General features: G+C 40.9%; 1 protein-coding gene across 1 annotated transcript in view; it reads right to left on the bottom strand.

Annotated features, from left to right (window-relative positions):
* The window catches only part of LOC124259345 (insulin-degrading enzyme-like), a 38,818-nt gene extending 24,722 nt beyond the window's left edge, over positions 1–14,096 (bottom strand). Inside the window, 8 exon segments of the mRNA XM_046693471.1 lie at positions 4,175–4,287; positions 6,315–6,437; positions 6,701–6,870; positions 7,391–7,494; positions 7,788–7,814; positions 8,942–9,018; positions 12,941–13,135; positions 13,975–14,096. Coding sequence (XP_046549427.1) covers positions 4,175–4,287; positions 6,315–6,437; positions 6,701–6,870; positions 7,391–7,494; positions 7,788–7,814; positions 8,942–9,018; positions 12,941–13,112 — 786 coding nt within the window. The 5' untranslated portion in view covers positions 13,113–13,135; positions 13,975–14,096.
* Positions 14,097–14,993: the final 897 nt, after the last annotated feature.

Raw genomic sequence — 14,993 nt, 5'->3', positions numbered from 1 at the left:
ACCCGAGAACATCCTGACACTATCTACATGCAGATGCAGGAAATGTTATACCTGAAGTTGTTCTGCCTGATACGGGTGTTCCATCTATTCTGGGATTTGGATGTTCTTGTTCTCCACACCCGAGAACATCCTGACACTATCTACATACAGGAGATGTTATACCTGAAGTTGTTCTGCCTGATACGGATGTTCCATCTATTCTGGGATTTGGATGTTCTTGTTCTCCACACCCGAGAACATCCTGACACTATCTACATGCAGATGCAGGAAATGTTATACCTGAAGTTGTTCTGCCTGATACGGGTGTTCCATCTATTCTGGGATTTGGATGTTCTTGTTCTCCACACCCGAGAACATCCTGACACTATCTACATACAGGAGATGTTATACCTGAAGTTGTTCTGCCTGATACGGTGTTCCATCTATTCTGGGATTTGGATGTTCTTGTTCTCCACACCCCGAGAACATCCTGACACTATCTACATACAGGAGATGTTATACCTGAAGTTGTTCTGCCTGATAATGGTGTTCCATCTATTCTGGGATTTGGATGTTCTTGTTCTCCACACCCGAGAACATCCTGACACTATCTACATACAGGAGATGTTATACCTGAAGTTGTTCTGCCTGATACGGATGTTCCATCTATTCTGGGATTTGGATGTTCTTGTTCTCCACACCCGAGAACATCCTGACACTATCTACATGCAGGAGATGTTATACCTGAAGTTGTTCTGCCTGATATGGATGTTCCATCTATTCTGGGATTTGGATGTTCTTGTTCTCCACACCCGAGAACATCCTGACACTATCTACATGCAGATGCAGGAGATGTTATACCTGAAGTTGTTCTGCCTGATATGGGTGTTCCATCTATTCTGGGATTTGGATGTTCTTGTTCTCCACACCCGAGAACATCCTGACACTATCTACATACAGGAGATGTTATACCTGAAGTTGTTCTGCCTGATATGGATGTTCCATCTATTCTGGGATTTGGATGTTCTTGTTCTCCACACCCGAGAACATCCTGACACTATCTACATACAGGAGATGTTATACCTGAAGTTGTTCTGCCTGATACGGATGTTCCAGCCACTCTGGGATTTGGATGTTCTTGTTCTCTCACACCTGAGAACATCCTGACACTATCTACATACAGGAGATGTTATACCTGAAGTTGTTCTGCCTGATAATGGATGTTCCAGCCACTCTGGGATTTGGATGTTCTTGTTCTCCACACCGAGAACATCCTGACACTATCTACATACAGGAGATGTTATACCTGAAGTTGTTCTGCCTGATACGGATGTTCCATCTATTCTGGGATTTGGATGTTCTTGTTCTCCACACCCGAGAACATCCTGACACTATCTACATACAGGAGATGTTATACCTGAAGTTGTTCTGCCTGATACGGGTGTTCCATCTATTCTGGGATTTGGATGTTGTTGTTCTCCACACCGAGAACATCCTGACACTATCTACATACAGGAGATGTTATACCTGAAGTTGTTCTGCCTGATATGGGTGTTCCATCTATTCTGGGATTTGGATGTTCTTGTTCTCCACACCCGAGAACATCCTGACACTATCTACATACAGGAGATGTTATACCTGAAGTTGTTCTGCCTGATATGGGTGTTCCAGCTATTCTGGGATTTGGATGTTCTTGCTCTCCACACCCGAGAACATCCTGACACTATCTACATACAGGAGATGTTATACCTGAAGTTGTTCTGCCTGATACGGGTGTTCCAGCTATTCTGGGATTTGGATGTTCTTGTTCTCCACACCCGAGAACATCCTGACACTATCTACATACAGGAGATGTTATACCTGAAGTTGTTCTGCCTGATACGGATGTTCCATCTATTCTGGGATTTGGATGTTCTTGTTCTCCACACCCGAGAACATCCTGACACTATCTACATGCAGGAGATGTTATACCTGAAGTTGTTCTGCCTGATACGGATGTTCCATCTATTCTGGGATTTGGATGTTCTTGTTCTCCACACCCGAGAACATCCTGACACTATCTACATACACATGCAGGAGATGTTATACCTGAAGTTGTTCTGCCTGATACGGGTGTTCCATCTATTCTGGGATTTGGATGTTCTTGTTCTCCACACCCGAGAACATCCTGACACTATCTACATACAGGAGATGTTATACCTGAAGTTGTTCTGCCTGATATGGGTGTTCCATCTATTCTGGGATTTGGATGTTCTTGTTCTCCACACCCGAGAACATCCTGACACTATCTACATACAGGAGATGTTATACCTGAAGTTGTTCTGCCTGATACGGGTGTTCCATCTATTCTGGGATTTGGATGTTCTTGTTCTCCACACCCGAGAACATCCTGACACTATCTACATACAGGAGATGTTATACCTGAAGTTGTTCTGCCTGATATGGGTGTTCCATCTATTCTGGGATTTGGATGTTCTTGTTCTCCACACCGAGAACATCCTGACACTATCTACATACAGGAGATGTTATACCTGAAGTTGTTCTGCCTGATATGGGTGTTCCAGCTATTCTGGGATTTGGATGTTCTTGCTCTCCACACCCGAGAACATCCTGACACTATCTACATACAGGAGATGTTATACCTGAAGTTGTTCTGCCTGATAATGGTGTTCCAGCTATTCTGGGATTTGGATGTTCTTGTCTCTCCACACCCCAGAACATCCTGACACTATCTACATACAGGAGATGTTATACCTGAAGTTGTTCTGCCTGATACCGGATGTTCCATCTATTCTGGGATTTGGATGTTCTTGTTCTCCACACCTATAGAACATCCTGACACTATCTACATGCAGGAGATGTTATACCTGAAGTTGTTCTGCCTGATACGGATGTTCCATCTATTCTGGGATTTGGATGTTCTTGTTCTCCACACCCGAGAACATCCTGACACTATCTACATACAGGAGATGTTATACCTGAAGTTGTTCTGCCTGATATGGATGTTCCAGCCACTGGGGATTTAGATGTTCTTGTTCTCCACACCGAGAGAACATCCTGACACTATCTACATACAGGAGATGTTATACCTGAAGTTGTTCTGCCTGATATGGATGTTCCAGCCACTCTGGGACTTGGATGTTCTTGTTCTCACACCCCAGAACATCCTGACACTATCTACATACAGGAGATGTTATACCTGAAGTTGTTCTGCCTGATATGGATGTTCCAGCCACTCTGGGATTTGGATGTTCTTGTTCTCCACACCCGAGAACATCCTGACACTATCTACATACAGGAGATGTTATACCTGAAGTTGTTCTGCCTGATATGGATGTTCCAGCCACTCTGGGATTTAGATGTTCTTGTTCTCCACACCAGAGAACATCCTGACACTATCTACATACAGGAGATGTTATACCTGAAGTTGTTCTGCCTGATATGGATGTTCCAGCCACTCTGGGACTTGGATGTTCTTGTTCTCCACACCCGAGAACATCCTGACACTATCTACATGCAGGAGATGTTATACCTGAAGTTGTTCTGCCTGATATGGATGTTCCAGCCACTCTGGGATTTGATGTTCTTGTTCTCCACACCCGAGAACATCCTGACACTATCTACATACAGGAGATGTTATACCTGAAGTTGTTCTGCCTGATACGGGTGTTCCAGCTATTCTGGGATTTGGATGTTCTTGCTCTCCACACCCGAGAACATCCTGACACTATCTACATACAGGAGATGTTATACCTGAAGTTGTTCTGCCTGATATGGATGTTCCAGCCATTCTGGGATTTGGATGTTCTTGTTCTCCACACCGAGAACATCCTGACACTATCTACATGCAGGAGATGTTATACCTGAAGTTGTTCTGCCTGATATGGATGTTCCAGCTATTCTGGGATTTGGATGTTCTTGTTCTCCACACCGAGAACATCCTGACACTATCTACATGCAGGAGATGTTATACCTGAAGTTGTTCTGCCTGATATGGATGTTCCAGCTACTCTGGGACTTGGATGTTCTTGTTCTCCACACCCGAGAACATCCTGACACTATCTACATGCAGGAGATGTTATACCTGAAGTTGTTCTGCCTGATACGGATGTTCCATCTATTCTGGGATTTGGATGTTCTTGTTCTCCACACCCGAGAACATCCTGACACTATCTACATGCAGGAGATGTTATACCTGAAGTTGTTCTGCCTGATATGGATGTTCCAGCCACTCTGGGATTTGGATGTTCTTGTTCTCCACACCAGAAAACAGTCTGACAGTCATCTCTCTCAATTCATCTAAGGACTCTGTCAGAACAACACACATTATCCTCAATGAAGATGACAACATAATAAATCACTCCACTCTGTGTTTTCATTGTTTTAGCAACACAGCATAAAAAAATAAAAAAATAAAATGTATTTTCAATGCGAACAATCAATTTCTCACAACCACACGACAACCAGACAACCATACCCCACAACCAGACAACCCTACCCCACAACCAGACAACCATACCCAACAACTAGACAACCCTACCCCACAGCCAGACAACCCTATCCCACAACCAGACAACCCTACCCCACAACCAGACAACCCTACTCCACAACTCAACCCTACTCCACAACCAAATAACCCTACCCCACAACCAAACAACCCTACACTACAACACAACCCTACCCAACAATCACCCAACCCTACCCCATACACCAGACAACCCTACCCTAACAACAGACAACCCTACCCCACAACCAGACAACTCTACCCCACAAATAGTCAACCCAATTCCACAACCCTACTCAAAAAACACACAACCCTACCCCACAACCCTACCCCACAACCAGACAACCCTACCCCATAGCCAAAAAACCCTACCCCACAACCAGACAACCTACTCCGCAACCCTACCCCACAACCAGACAACCCTACTCCACAGCCAGACAACCCTACCCCACAGAGAGACAACCTTACCCCACAACCAGACAACCCTACACCCCAACACAACCCTACCCAACAACCAGACAACCCTACCCAACAACCAGACAACCCTACCCCAGAACACAACCCTACCCCACAGCCAGACAACCGTACCCTACAACCACACAACCCTACCCTACAGCAAGAGAACCCTACCCTACAACCACACAATCCTACTCCACAACCAGACAACCCTACCCCACAACCAGACAACCTACTCCACAACCCTACCCCACAACCAGACAACCCTACCCCATAGCCAAACAACCCTACCCCACAACCAGACAACCTACTCCACAACCAGACAACCCTACCCCACAGCCAGACAACCATACCCCACAACCAGACAACCCTACCCCATAGCCAAACAACCCTACCCCACAACCAGACAACCTACTCCACAACCAGACAACCCTACCCCACAACCAGACAACCATACCCCACAACCAGACAACCTTACCCCACAACCAGACAACCTTACCCCACAACCAGACAACCATACCCAACAACTAGACAACCCTACCCCACAGCCAGACAACCCTACCCCACAACCAGACAACCCTACCCCACAACCAGACAACCCTATCCCACAACCAGACAACCCTACTCCACAACCAGACAACCCTACCCACAACCACCCAACCCTACCCCACAACCAGACAACCTTACCCCACAACCACCCAACCCTACCCCACAACCAGACAACCTTACCCCAAACCACCCAACCCTTCCCCACAACCACCCAACCCTACCCAACAACCAACAATGCTACTCCACAACCAGCCAATAGCCAAGGGATTTAACTTGGTCGCTTGCTAAAAACTAACATATGTACCAAAATGTCTCATTGAAAGAAGCAAGAAGGTAAAACCCATCGGAACTGTTAGGATTCGTAAATATTATCCATGAAACTGCATACAGTAAGGAAGTGCCACTTGCCCTTCCTGAACCTTACTCATCTCAGCAGACAGGAATATGGAAACATTGGTAAGTCAACCCTGTCTTCTGTGATATAAGAGCTTCTACACTGAGGCAACAGCACCAGTGTATATGACAATCTATCCTCCTCCCTGCGGGACCCGTGAAGATCCGGGTTACAATATTGATCTTCAGTAACCCATGCTTGTCGTAAGAGGCGACTAACAGGATCGGGTGGTCAGGCTCGCTGACTTGGTTGACACACGTCATCGGTTCCCAATTCCGCAGATCGATGCTCATGCTGTTGATCACTGGATTGTCTAGTCCAGACTCGATTATTTACAGACCGCCGCCATATGGCTGGAATATTGCTGAGTGCGGCGTAAAACTGAACTCACTCACTCACTCACTCCTCCCTGCGGAAAACAGAAGCAGTCACCTTGCCCCACCACACACAGCTGCATTATGTTGGCAGAGTAGAACCTTGCGTGGAACTTGAGCAGCTCTGCCCGGACATCAACACCATTCTGCTTGGGGATCACGTCCAGGGTGTCTTTGTTACCTGCACAGAAAATCATACATCTCAACACGTGACAGTTGTCGGTGGGGAATCAGAAAACCACTGGCTAAATGGTATTTGACATAATAAAAAACAGATAAAGCTGACATTTTCGATGTTCTGTCAACACTCAAATGTTTCTTTCCCCAAATTCCAAAACCCACTTTGTTTGCTTAGCAACCTGACTGCTTTCTAAACACATGATAATGAATAACTTTTGCAGAAAAACTTCATATTGGAGCTCATCAAAATGCCCATCTCCCCACCTGTGCCAAACCTTCCAAAGGGGTGTTGTGGGTCTGACAACATCCTCCCCAGCTGGTACAGTCTCCGAGCATCATTCTTCACGTTCTTGTCATTCTCGGAGTTGACAGCATTCACCTCTCTCTCTGTTGCCGACTCCGTGAATAGCGGACACAGAAAGAACTGAGCAAATCTGAATCAATTAAAACGTAATTTTTTAAGTAAAATTGATATTATTATACTTATCCTGACTCATGATCTTTTGCGATCTTCTTTTCCCTTTCGAATGGTAGTGGAACACTTGAATACCTTGAAGTTCCCGAAGCAGACATATAAATACACTCACCCACGAGTTACCTCCCTTTGCCCTTTCCCGCGCAAACCAGACGAAAAATATATGTGCTGTTGTTGTTTAACTCCACATTCCAATATTTCAGCGAGGTTTCTGGAGGCCTAATCTTACCTGCTATCATTATTAGCTAAGGCCATGTGATTGATACATACATAAGTGATAAGCATTGAATTACTGCAGTTAAAGGGACAGTCAGGTAGCCAAAAGGATAGCACAAAGCATTCTCTTGTCACATCGAAGACCATAGGCATACATAAAGCCCATTAATGGTGTCCCCTGCCCCGATATTGATAGAATATTGCTACAGCAGCATAAAACGATACTCACTCACTCCAGTTAAAAATATAATGTAACATGTCACCTGTCCAGTGCTCCAGAAAGATGTTCTGGTCCGACATTAAAGTGATATGTGGTGTGTTCTGTGGAGGTGCTGGCATTGCTGCCACCCCCATGTTCGTTCAGGAACTTAAAAAAACAACATATATTTATTAATAATGGTACTCAAAATTTAATTAAAGCCATATACAAATGAAATACTGTTTGAATGATTTTGTATGATAATAAATATCTCTGTGTTATGGATTTTCCCATGCTTAAGAACATTCATTGTTTTGTCAGTTATCTCATGTCTAAATTTAGTGTTTATTTATGTTTAAGGGGTTGTTTGTAGCATTGGTATTTTTTTTAAATCTGTGTAATACACCAATGAATATGACATAGTAACAGTCACTGCTGATGTTAAATGTTGTAATACTTACTTTCCCATACTCATTTTCATTTGGGAACTGGAAAACAACAAAAACATACTTTGACTATGAAAGACAAAATCTTGTTGAATGTTATTGAAATTACAATGTTTTATCTCACAACAAAACCGTTATTCAGTAAGTGTGGAAACAACCAACTCAGGCAGGCAGGTATAAACCTTATTCAGCCTACAGATGTCACTGTACACCAGCAGTAGACAAAGTTTATTAAAAATCATGATCAGCTAGAAGGAAGATCAACTGTAAAGTTATCATTATAACTGCTCATGTGTTTTAGATCTTAGTGCATATATTTTGTATCATCATCATCATCATCATCATCATCATCATCAGCATCAGCATCATCATCAGCATCATCATCAGCATCAGCATCAGCATCTTCAGCATTATCATTGATTAAACATCAAATACAATCTTCTCTTACATCCAGTCTAAGTAAACTTAGACTCAGTATTATTCATTACACTGCTATACTGAGTCTAACAAACCCTAGTAGAAGGTCGCATCAGCTAACCTTTGAGTGAACTATGACCGTCCAATCAAATGCGAGACGGACGAATGCATTTAACCAATCAGACAACGACTACTTGTCAGGGTTGGGCGGGACTTACAAAGCGGTTTTGGGATTTTCTCTTCCCTGGTCGCTAACACTGATCTATCACCAAACAAAAATCTGCATAATACATTGATATTTGACCTGCAGTATATACGCTTAGGGGTTTCTGATGATATAGTTACTATTAACTTATATTTCCGCAAGATGACATCGTGGAATATTGACAAATACACTTTTTTCAGCAACTGTTTACTCACTGCATCCTTCATGTGTATCACTCGGAAGCGACTGTGCGGAAAATAGCATTCGGAATCATTCAAGGTTTTTTTAGGCAAAGGTTCAAACGGTATGTTCGAATGTTAACATTCGCGATTTGGTAAGCTGTGTTCTGATTGGTCAGTCCAAAAGGTTAGCTGATGCGACCTTCTACTAGGGTTTGTTAGACTCAGTATAGCAGTGAAACGAATATTGAGCCTAAGTTTACTTAGACTGCTCTTACATCTGAAGTTGTTTCATGAAATAGTTATCAATGGTGTCAATAGGCATGCTGTGATGTGCAAGTCTATGATGTGTGAGTCTATGACTGTACCTTTTCTGTTCCCAGGAACAACATGTGTTCACAGAAGTGAGCCAGGCCGGGCAGCTCTTCAGGGTCACTCATATTGCCTAGCAACAACAAACAACAATATTAGTCACAGGCAAAACCTTATATCCCACATGCTACCCAGATTTCGAACTGAATGTACTTATATATTTACATGATCTTCTAAAAAAAATACACAAGAAAATCAAATGAAGTCTTTGTATATACAGACAACAAAATAGGTATAGCACATTTTGGAAGAGACTGCTAATTGCATTATTGGGGTATTATTTTCATTTTTCAGTTGTATCCTGCCAGTGAGGGAACAGGTCAAAATGGCCACACGACAAAATGGCCACACTGACCCTAGTCAAAATGGCCACACAAAAAGTCAAAATGGCCACAAATCCCAGTCAAAATGGCCATACCAAAAAGTCAAAATGGCCAAAGAAAAAGTTAAAATGGCCATACATTATTTTTTTTCATATCAATGAGTATTGTTAGTGAAATGCTTTCTTACATGATACTTTGAGATTGTTACTTATTTAATTTTGAGATGTTTTTTTTTGTCCTGTACTTTGAGCTGTTTTCTTATGTAATACATTGAGCTGTTTAACAGTGCACATAGGTGGTGTTTCCACATCCCCACAATGAAAGTGGGATCAGCCCAGTTGTTGAAGAGTACCCAAAGGAGTTATTGATGAGTAGATTAATGAAATAGATTATCCAAGATTCTATTTACACAGAAGAAATAGACTATTATGAAGTTTGAAAGTCATTTTGGTTTAAACATATTTTATTATTATTTATGAAAATGAATTGGGATTGGTGAGCAAGCATTACTGCTTATGTTAACACCGCTCCCATGCAACATAAAATACAAAATGAAATGGAGGATGTGACATCATCGATATTGACTATTGCATAAATATATTTTTAAGTATACATCAAATACAACTATTCTCTAAGTAGTCATAATTAGAGAGTTACAGTTGTGTGTGTCTAACAAGCTATTGTAGGAATATTAATCAATCATGAGAAGGTTGTTGAGTTAATTTAAGTATTTTCCTGAGAAAATTTGAAGCCTTGTGTCTTGATGATATAATCGTGGACAGATTCAACTATTTTCTGGTTTACACAAGGAGTAAATTCTTTGTTTCCGTTCAAAATGGTATCCAGGTTATAACGGGTAGTGCCCGGGTAAAAAAGATTTGGCATAAGAGGCAGTTTGACTGTAAACTTGTATTTCAGAGTTATTTCTTAAACTATATCTTGTAGTTTTGGAGACGGATGTAAATCTGAGTAGGTAAATTAATTTCTCTTTCAATGATCACGAAGTTACCTACACAAAGTGTATGTTAATCAATTTATCTTTTAAAGTTTCATTAAGACTTCCACAAGATTCAGTTACATAGCAAATCAGTGGTCTACTCCTATTTGTGAGAACTCCCAGTTGTGAGACTCCCAGTTATGAGACAGTGGAGTAGGTAATTAACAACGAAAACACACCATACTCCCCTGTTTGATAGCATGGATTCACCCTAGCTAATTACTGATTTGCTATGTAGCTGAATCTTGTGGAGGTAACCTAATGAAACTTTATAAGATAAATTGATTAACATACTCAGGTAAATGTCTTTAATAATTAAACACTTTGTGTAGGTAACTTCGTGATCAAAGAGAAATCAATTTACCTACTCAGATTTACTCCGTCTCTGTCTCTATAGTTTAAGAAATAACTCTGAAATAACTCTGAAATTTACAGTCGAAATGCCCCTTATGCCAAACCCTTTCTACCCGACACAATAAATTTATGGAATGCCCTACCAAATTCCAAAGAGTCATGCAGTCTCAAAGAATTTTAAAACCTAATTACAAAAACTGAAAACAAGATTTATATTGATCTTAATTATGGCTCTTGTTTTTGTCAAATCGTTCACTGCTGCCTCAGGCTCGGATATAGCGACCCAAACGCCGATAAGTATAACAGACGTTTAATAGACAGTGCATGTTGCTCTTGTGGGTAACAACTACCCGTTATAACCTGGATAATTTTTTGAACGGAAACAAAGAATTCACTCCTTGTGTACACCAGAAAAAAGTTGAATCCGTCCATGATCATGTCATCAAGACACAACCTTCAAATTTTCACAGGGAAATACTGAAATTAACTCAACAACCTTCTGGTGATTGATTTATATTCCTACAATAGCTTGTTAGACACACACAACTGCAAGTCTCTAATTATGACTACTTAGCAAATAGTTGTATTTGATGTAATCTGTATATATATATATATGTACTTAAAATTATATTTCATTTTATATTTTATGTTGCATGGGAGCGGTGTTAACATAAGCATTAATACTTCACCAATCCCAATTCATTTTCATAAAAAATAATAAAATATGCTTAAACCAAAATGACTTTCAAACTTCATAACAGTCAATAAAAATGCGTTATCATAATTACATGTTCTTCTGAATAAATAAAATATTCAATGAATTATTTCTTCTGTTTAATTATAATCTTTGATAATCTATTTCATCCTGGGCTGATCCCACTTTCATTGTAGGGATGTGGAAACACCACCTATGTGCACTGAACCATTAATTAATGTGTCTCACAACTGGGAGTTCTCACAAATGGGAGGACACCAAATCAGTAATTAGCTAGGGTTAATCCATTCTATCAGACAGGGGAGTATGGTGTGTTTTCTTTGTTAATTACCTACTCCACTTTCTCATAACTGGGAGTCTCACAATTGGGAGTTCTCACAAATGGGAGTAGACCTTAATTACCTACTCCACTGTCTCATAACTGGGAGTCTCACAATTGGGAGTTCTCACAAATGGGAGTAGACCAAATACTCTCGCAATGTTTACTTAATTAATACTTTCAGATGTTATTTCAAAGCCCTGTATCATTGGGTAGTGTTTTGATAACATGTTCAAGCGGGTTGACATGTGAACCAGCGGGTTAGTGAGTGAGTTTAGTTCACTCAATTCATTTGTAGTGAGTTATTCAATTGCTTACATAAACTTGCATGCTTTAATAATGTTGGAACTGACAGTTTTCATCATCATTTCCACAACTTCAGTTATGGCAAATGCACAATAAATTTCTTCCTACTTCTCATAGTGGAAGATACATACATGTAAATGGTTATATGTTTATTGTGAACAAAAAGAAAAGGGGAGAATGGACCTAACCTCCCATCCCATAGAGTCTGGTAAACTTCAGGAGTCACAAGTGAAGATGAAGGTAAGATGCATAGGTATTAAAAAAATGACCACTTATCCTTTAACTGGCTCGTTAACTACTAATCAACATGTGATTACATACATTGTGTAACCTTAATTAAGCTGTGAATCCAGAAGTGCCTCGTTAACTAATTAAGCCATAATTGATCAATTAATTGTTAATCTCTGTGTTTATTCTAATTGTTCTTATACTTTTCAGGTCATCTTCATGTGAGGTCTGGGTTTTGAAAATACTTCTTGCTTTGGAGAAGTATTATTATATTAACAAATATAAATATACCAAATACAAAAAGTGCATGTACATGAAGAAAAATCCTACATTTATCAGTCTTTTTATTTGTTGAAAATATGATTTGTTGATGTGTAATAAACATCAAGTTTTGTCTGATATAACTTCTTTTGTCATTTCTACACCTTGATATCAAATAATACAACATGGGAAAATGTTATGAGTATTAACAAAATATAAAAAATAATGTGTGGCCATTTTGATGTTTTTATGGCCATTTTGACTTTTTGGTGTGGCCATTTTGACTAGGGGTTTGGGGCCATTTTGACTAGGGGTTTGGGTCCATTTTGACTTTTTTGTGGCCATTTTGACTTGGATGTTTTGTGACCATTTTCACTAGGACCCGCAAGTGACAGTTTAATGTAAAGACTAGAAGGCTCACAAGTATCCAGCTCCGAAGAAGCTATTGTTACTGCATATATGGATCAGTATGTTGTCACTGTTTGTACTTGCCAACATGGACATCAAGTGCAGCAGCTGACCGGTCAGTGTTGGGGTCACTGACCAAGAATACTGTCATCCCATTAGTCAGTTCCAAACATCGATAATTGCGGTCATCTGCTGGTGACCTAGTGATGTCAGAATTCTCATAAATCCTCTTCACAAATTCATGGTAGCCTGTCATTATTCCTCAACACTGTACACTACCTGAAATAGATGAAAAAAATGTTTATTGATCCTTTGGCTTTTTCTCTCAGATTTACGCATTGTCAATACTGCAAGTGTGGTGATGACATTGTTGCTCACATGGTCCCTTACGCTTTGCTGTACAGAATGTGGGATCATGGATGATTTGTAATTCTATCCTTATGATAGCCAAGTCTAGATGAGCACCAGACTTCTATAGTCTATCATAGGGACATCTTGTTCTTGTTATCATAATTTTCCTCCCTGCAGGGCCACAATGATTTATACTCGCCTCGATACAGCGAGTGTAAACACTAACATCCGAAAATATAACGACGTCCGAAAACATATAAGCAGACGATAGGTCAGTCGTTTTATGAGCCGATGTGTTTGTAAACGGTTCAACCTCGCTGCTCCCTTTACGATCCTTAGGGTTAGGGTTTAGTGTAAGGGTATGCCAACCTTTACGATCCTTAGGGTTAGGGTTTAGGTTAAGGGTATGCCACCCTTTACGATCCTTAGGGTTAGGGTTAGGCACCCTTTACGATCCTTAGGGTTAGGGTTAGGGAAGCCCAGCAGCGGTAATTAATCTGAAAAAGTGCGCCCGGTAAAATGCAGTACTCCCCATTCACTATATGCTTAAGATTACGCACACAGCTGATCACAGAGCGAAACCGCGTTTCGTAACTCCCCTGGTTTGACAAGTCCATAGGCGCCCGACTCTGATATATTTATAAGTATGACCTATATGTATAAGAATAGAGTCGGGCGCCTATTATGGACAAGTCTTTGTTGTTTTTTCAGCTATGTCGTGCTCAATGGTTGAGTTAATTGTGCATTCCAATCAAAATAACAGTTACCGTAAGCTAACTCTGGCACGTTAACAAGAGTTTTGGTCTGCACTCCAGTGACTTTTAGTGTATATTCACACGGAATGTCAGCTGTCAGTTTGTTGCCTTTTCATAACCCATGGGCGCTGACATTTTCCAAGGGGTGTAACTCTAAATCGTCGCTTCGTAAGGTAGCCGCTAAAAATACGGTTAGCTGTTTACTTTCGGGGATATCTGGACTCAGTCCGCCATCATGGTCCTTCGAAGAAAAGGAATATCATGTCGTTGATAACTAATTTCGAGTACAAGGAATACGTAGTTATGTGATAAATAACAAATTTAATTCATGGCGACTTACTCCACTTGAGTAAAAGAATCATATTCACCAAAAATACAAGGCAGTAATGAACGAATGAAAACGTTTTACGTCACTGTTAGCAATATTCCAGCACTTTCACAGCGGAGGACACCAGAAATGGGCTTTCATACATGGTAACCATGGGAAGAAATTAACCTGGGTCTTTGGCGTGACGAACAAACGCATTAACCACTAGGCTACCCAACGGCCCTCTTAGTTGATATGAAAGCCTTCCACTGTACGTGAAGAATCGATCCTTTAAACAAAACTAACGAACGCTAACGAATTTACAATACCAGCAATATCCACGTTACACAAATAACAAATTTTTTTAAGACGCATGTCCCCCCGGATGAGTGAGAGTGAGTATGATTTTACGCCGCTTTTAGCAATATTCCAGCAATATCACGACGCGGGACACAAGAAATGGGCTTTACACATTGTAATCATATGGGGAGTGAAGTAGAGTATAAAATCGATTCTCTTTGTACTAATCCAGATATAAATAGGTTATTAGAGGTAGAGGGCGCTACTATATGGAGGAATAAAAAGAGTTTGTAAAACCGGGTATTGACCCGTGTGTGAATTACGCATCATATCGGAAAGCGCAAGTGAAATCTCCAAAACGCCATCATCATCAAGTAGTTCAATCTGCCCTGTTTTGTCGCCGACAGAGCTCAGTCTGTATTTT

The sequence above is a fragment of the Haliotis rubra genome, unplaced genomic scaffold (genome assembly GCF_003918875.1).
Source record: "Haliotis rubra isolate DU_JTF1 unplaced genomic scaffold, ASM391887v1 Scf118, whole genome shotgun sequence".
Lineage (NCBI taxonomy): Eukaryota > Metazoa > Mollusca > Gastropoda > Lepetellida > Haliotidae > Haliotis > Haliotis rubra.
The sequence above is the reverse complement of the archived record's forward strand: the minus strand, read 5'-3'. Positions and strand labels throughout refer to the sequence as shown.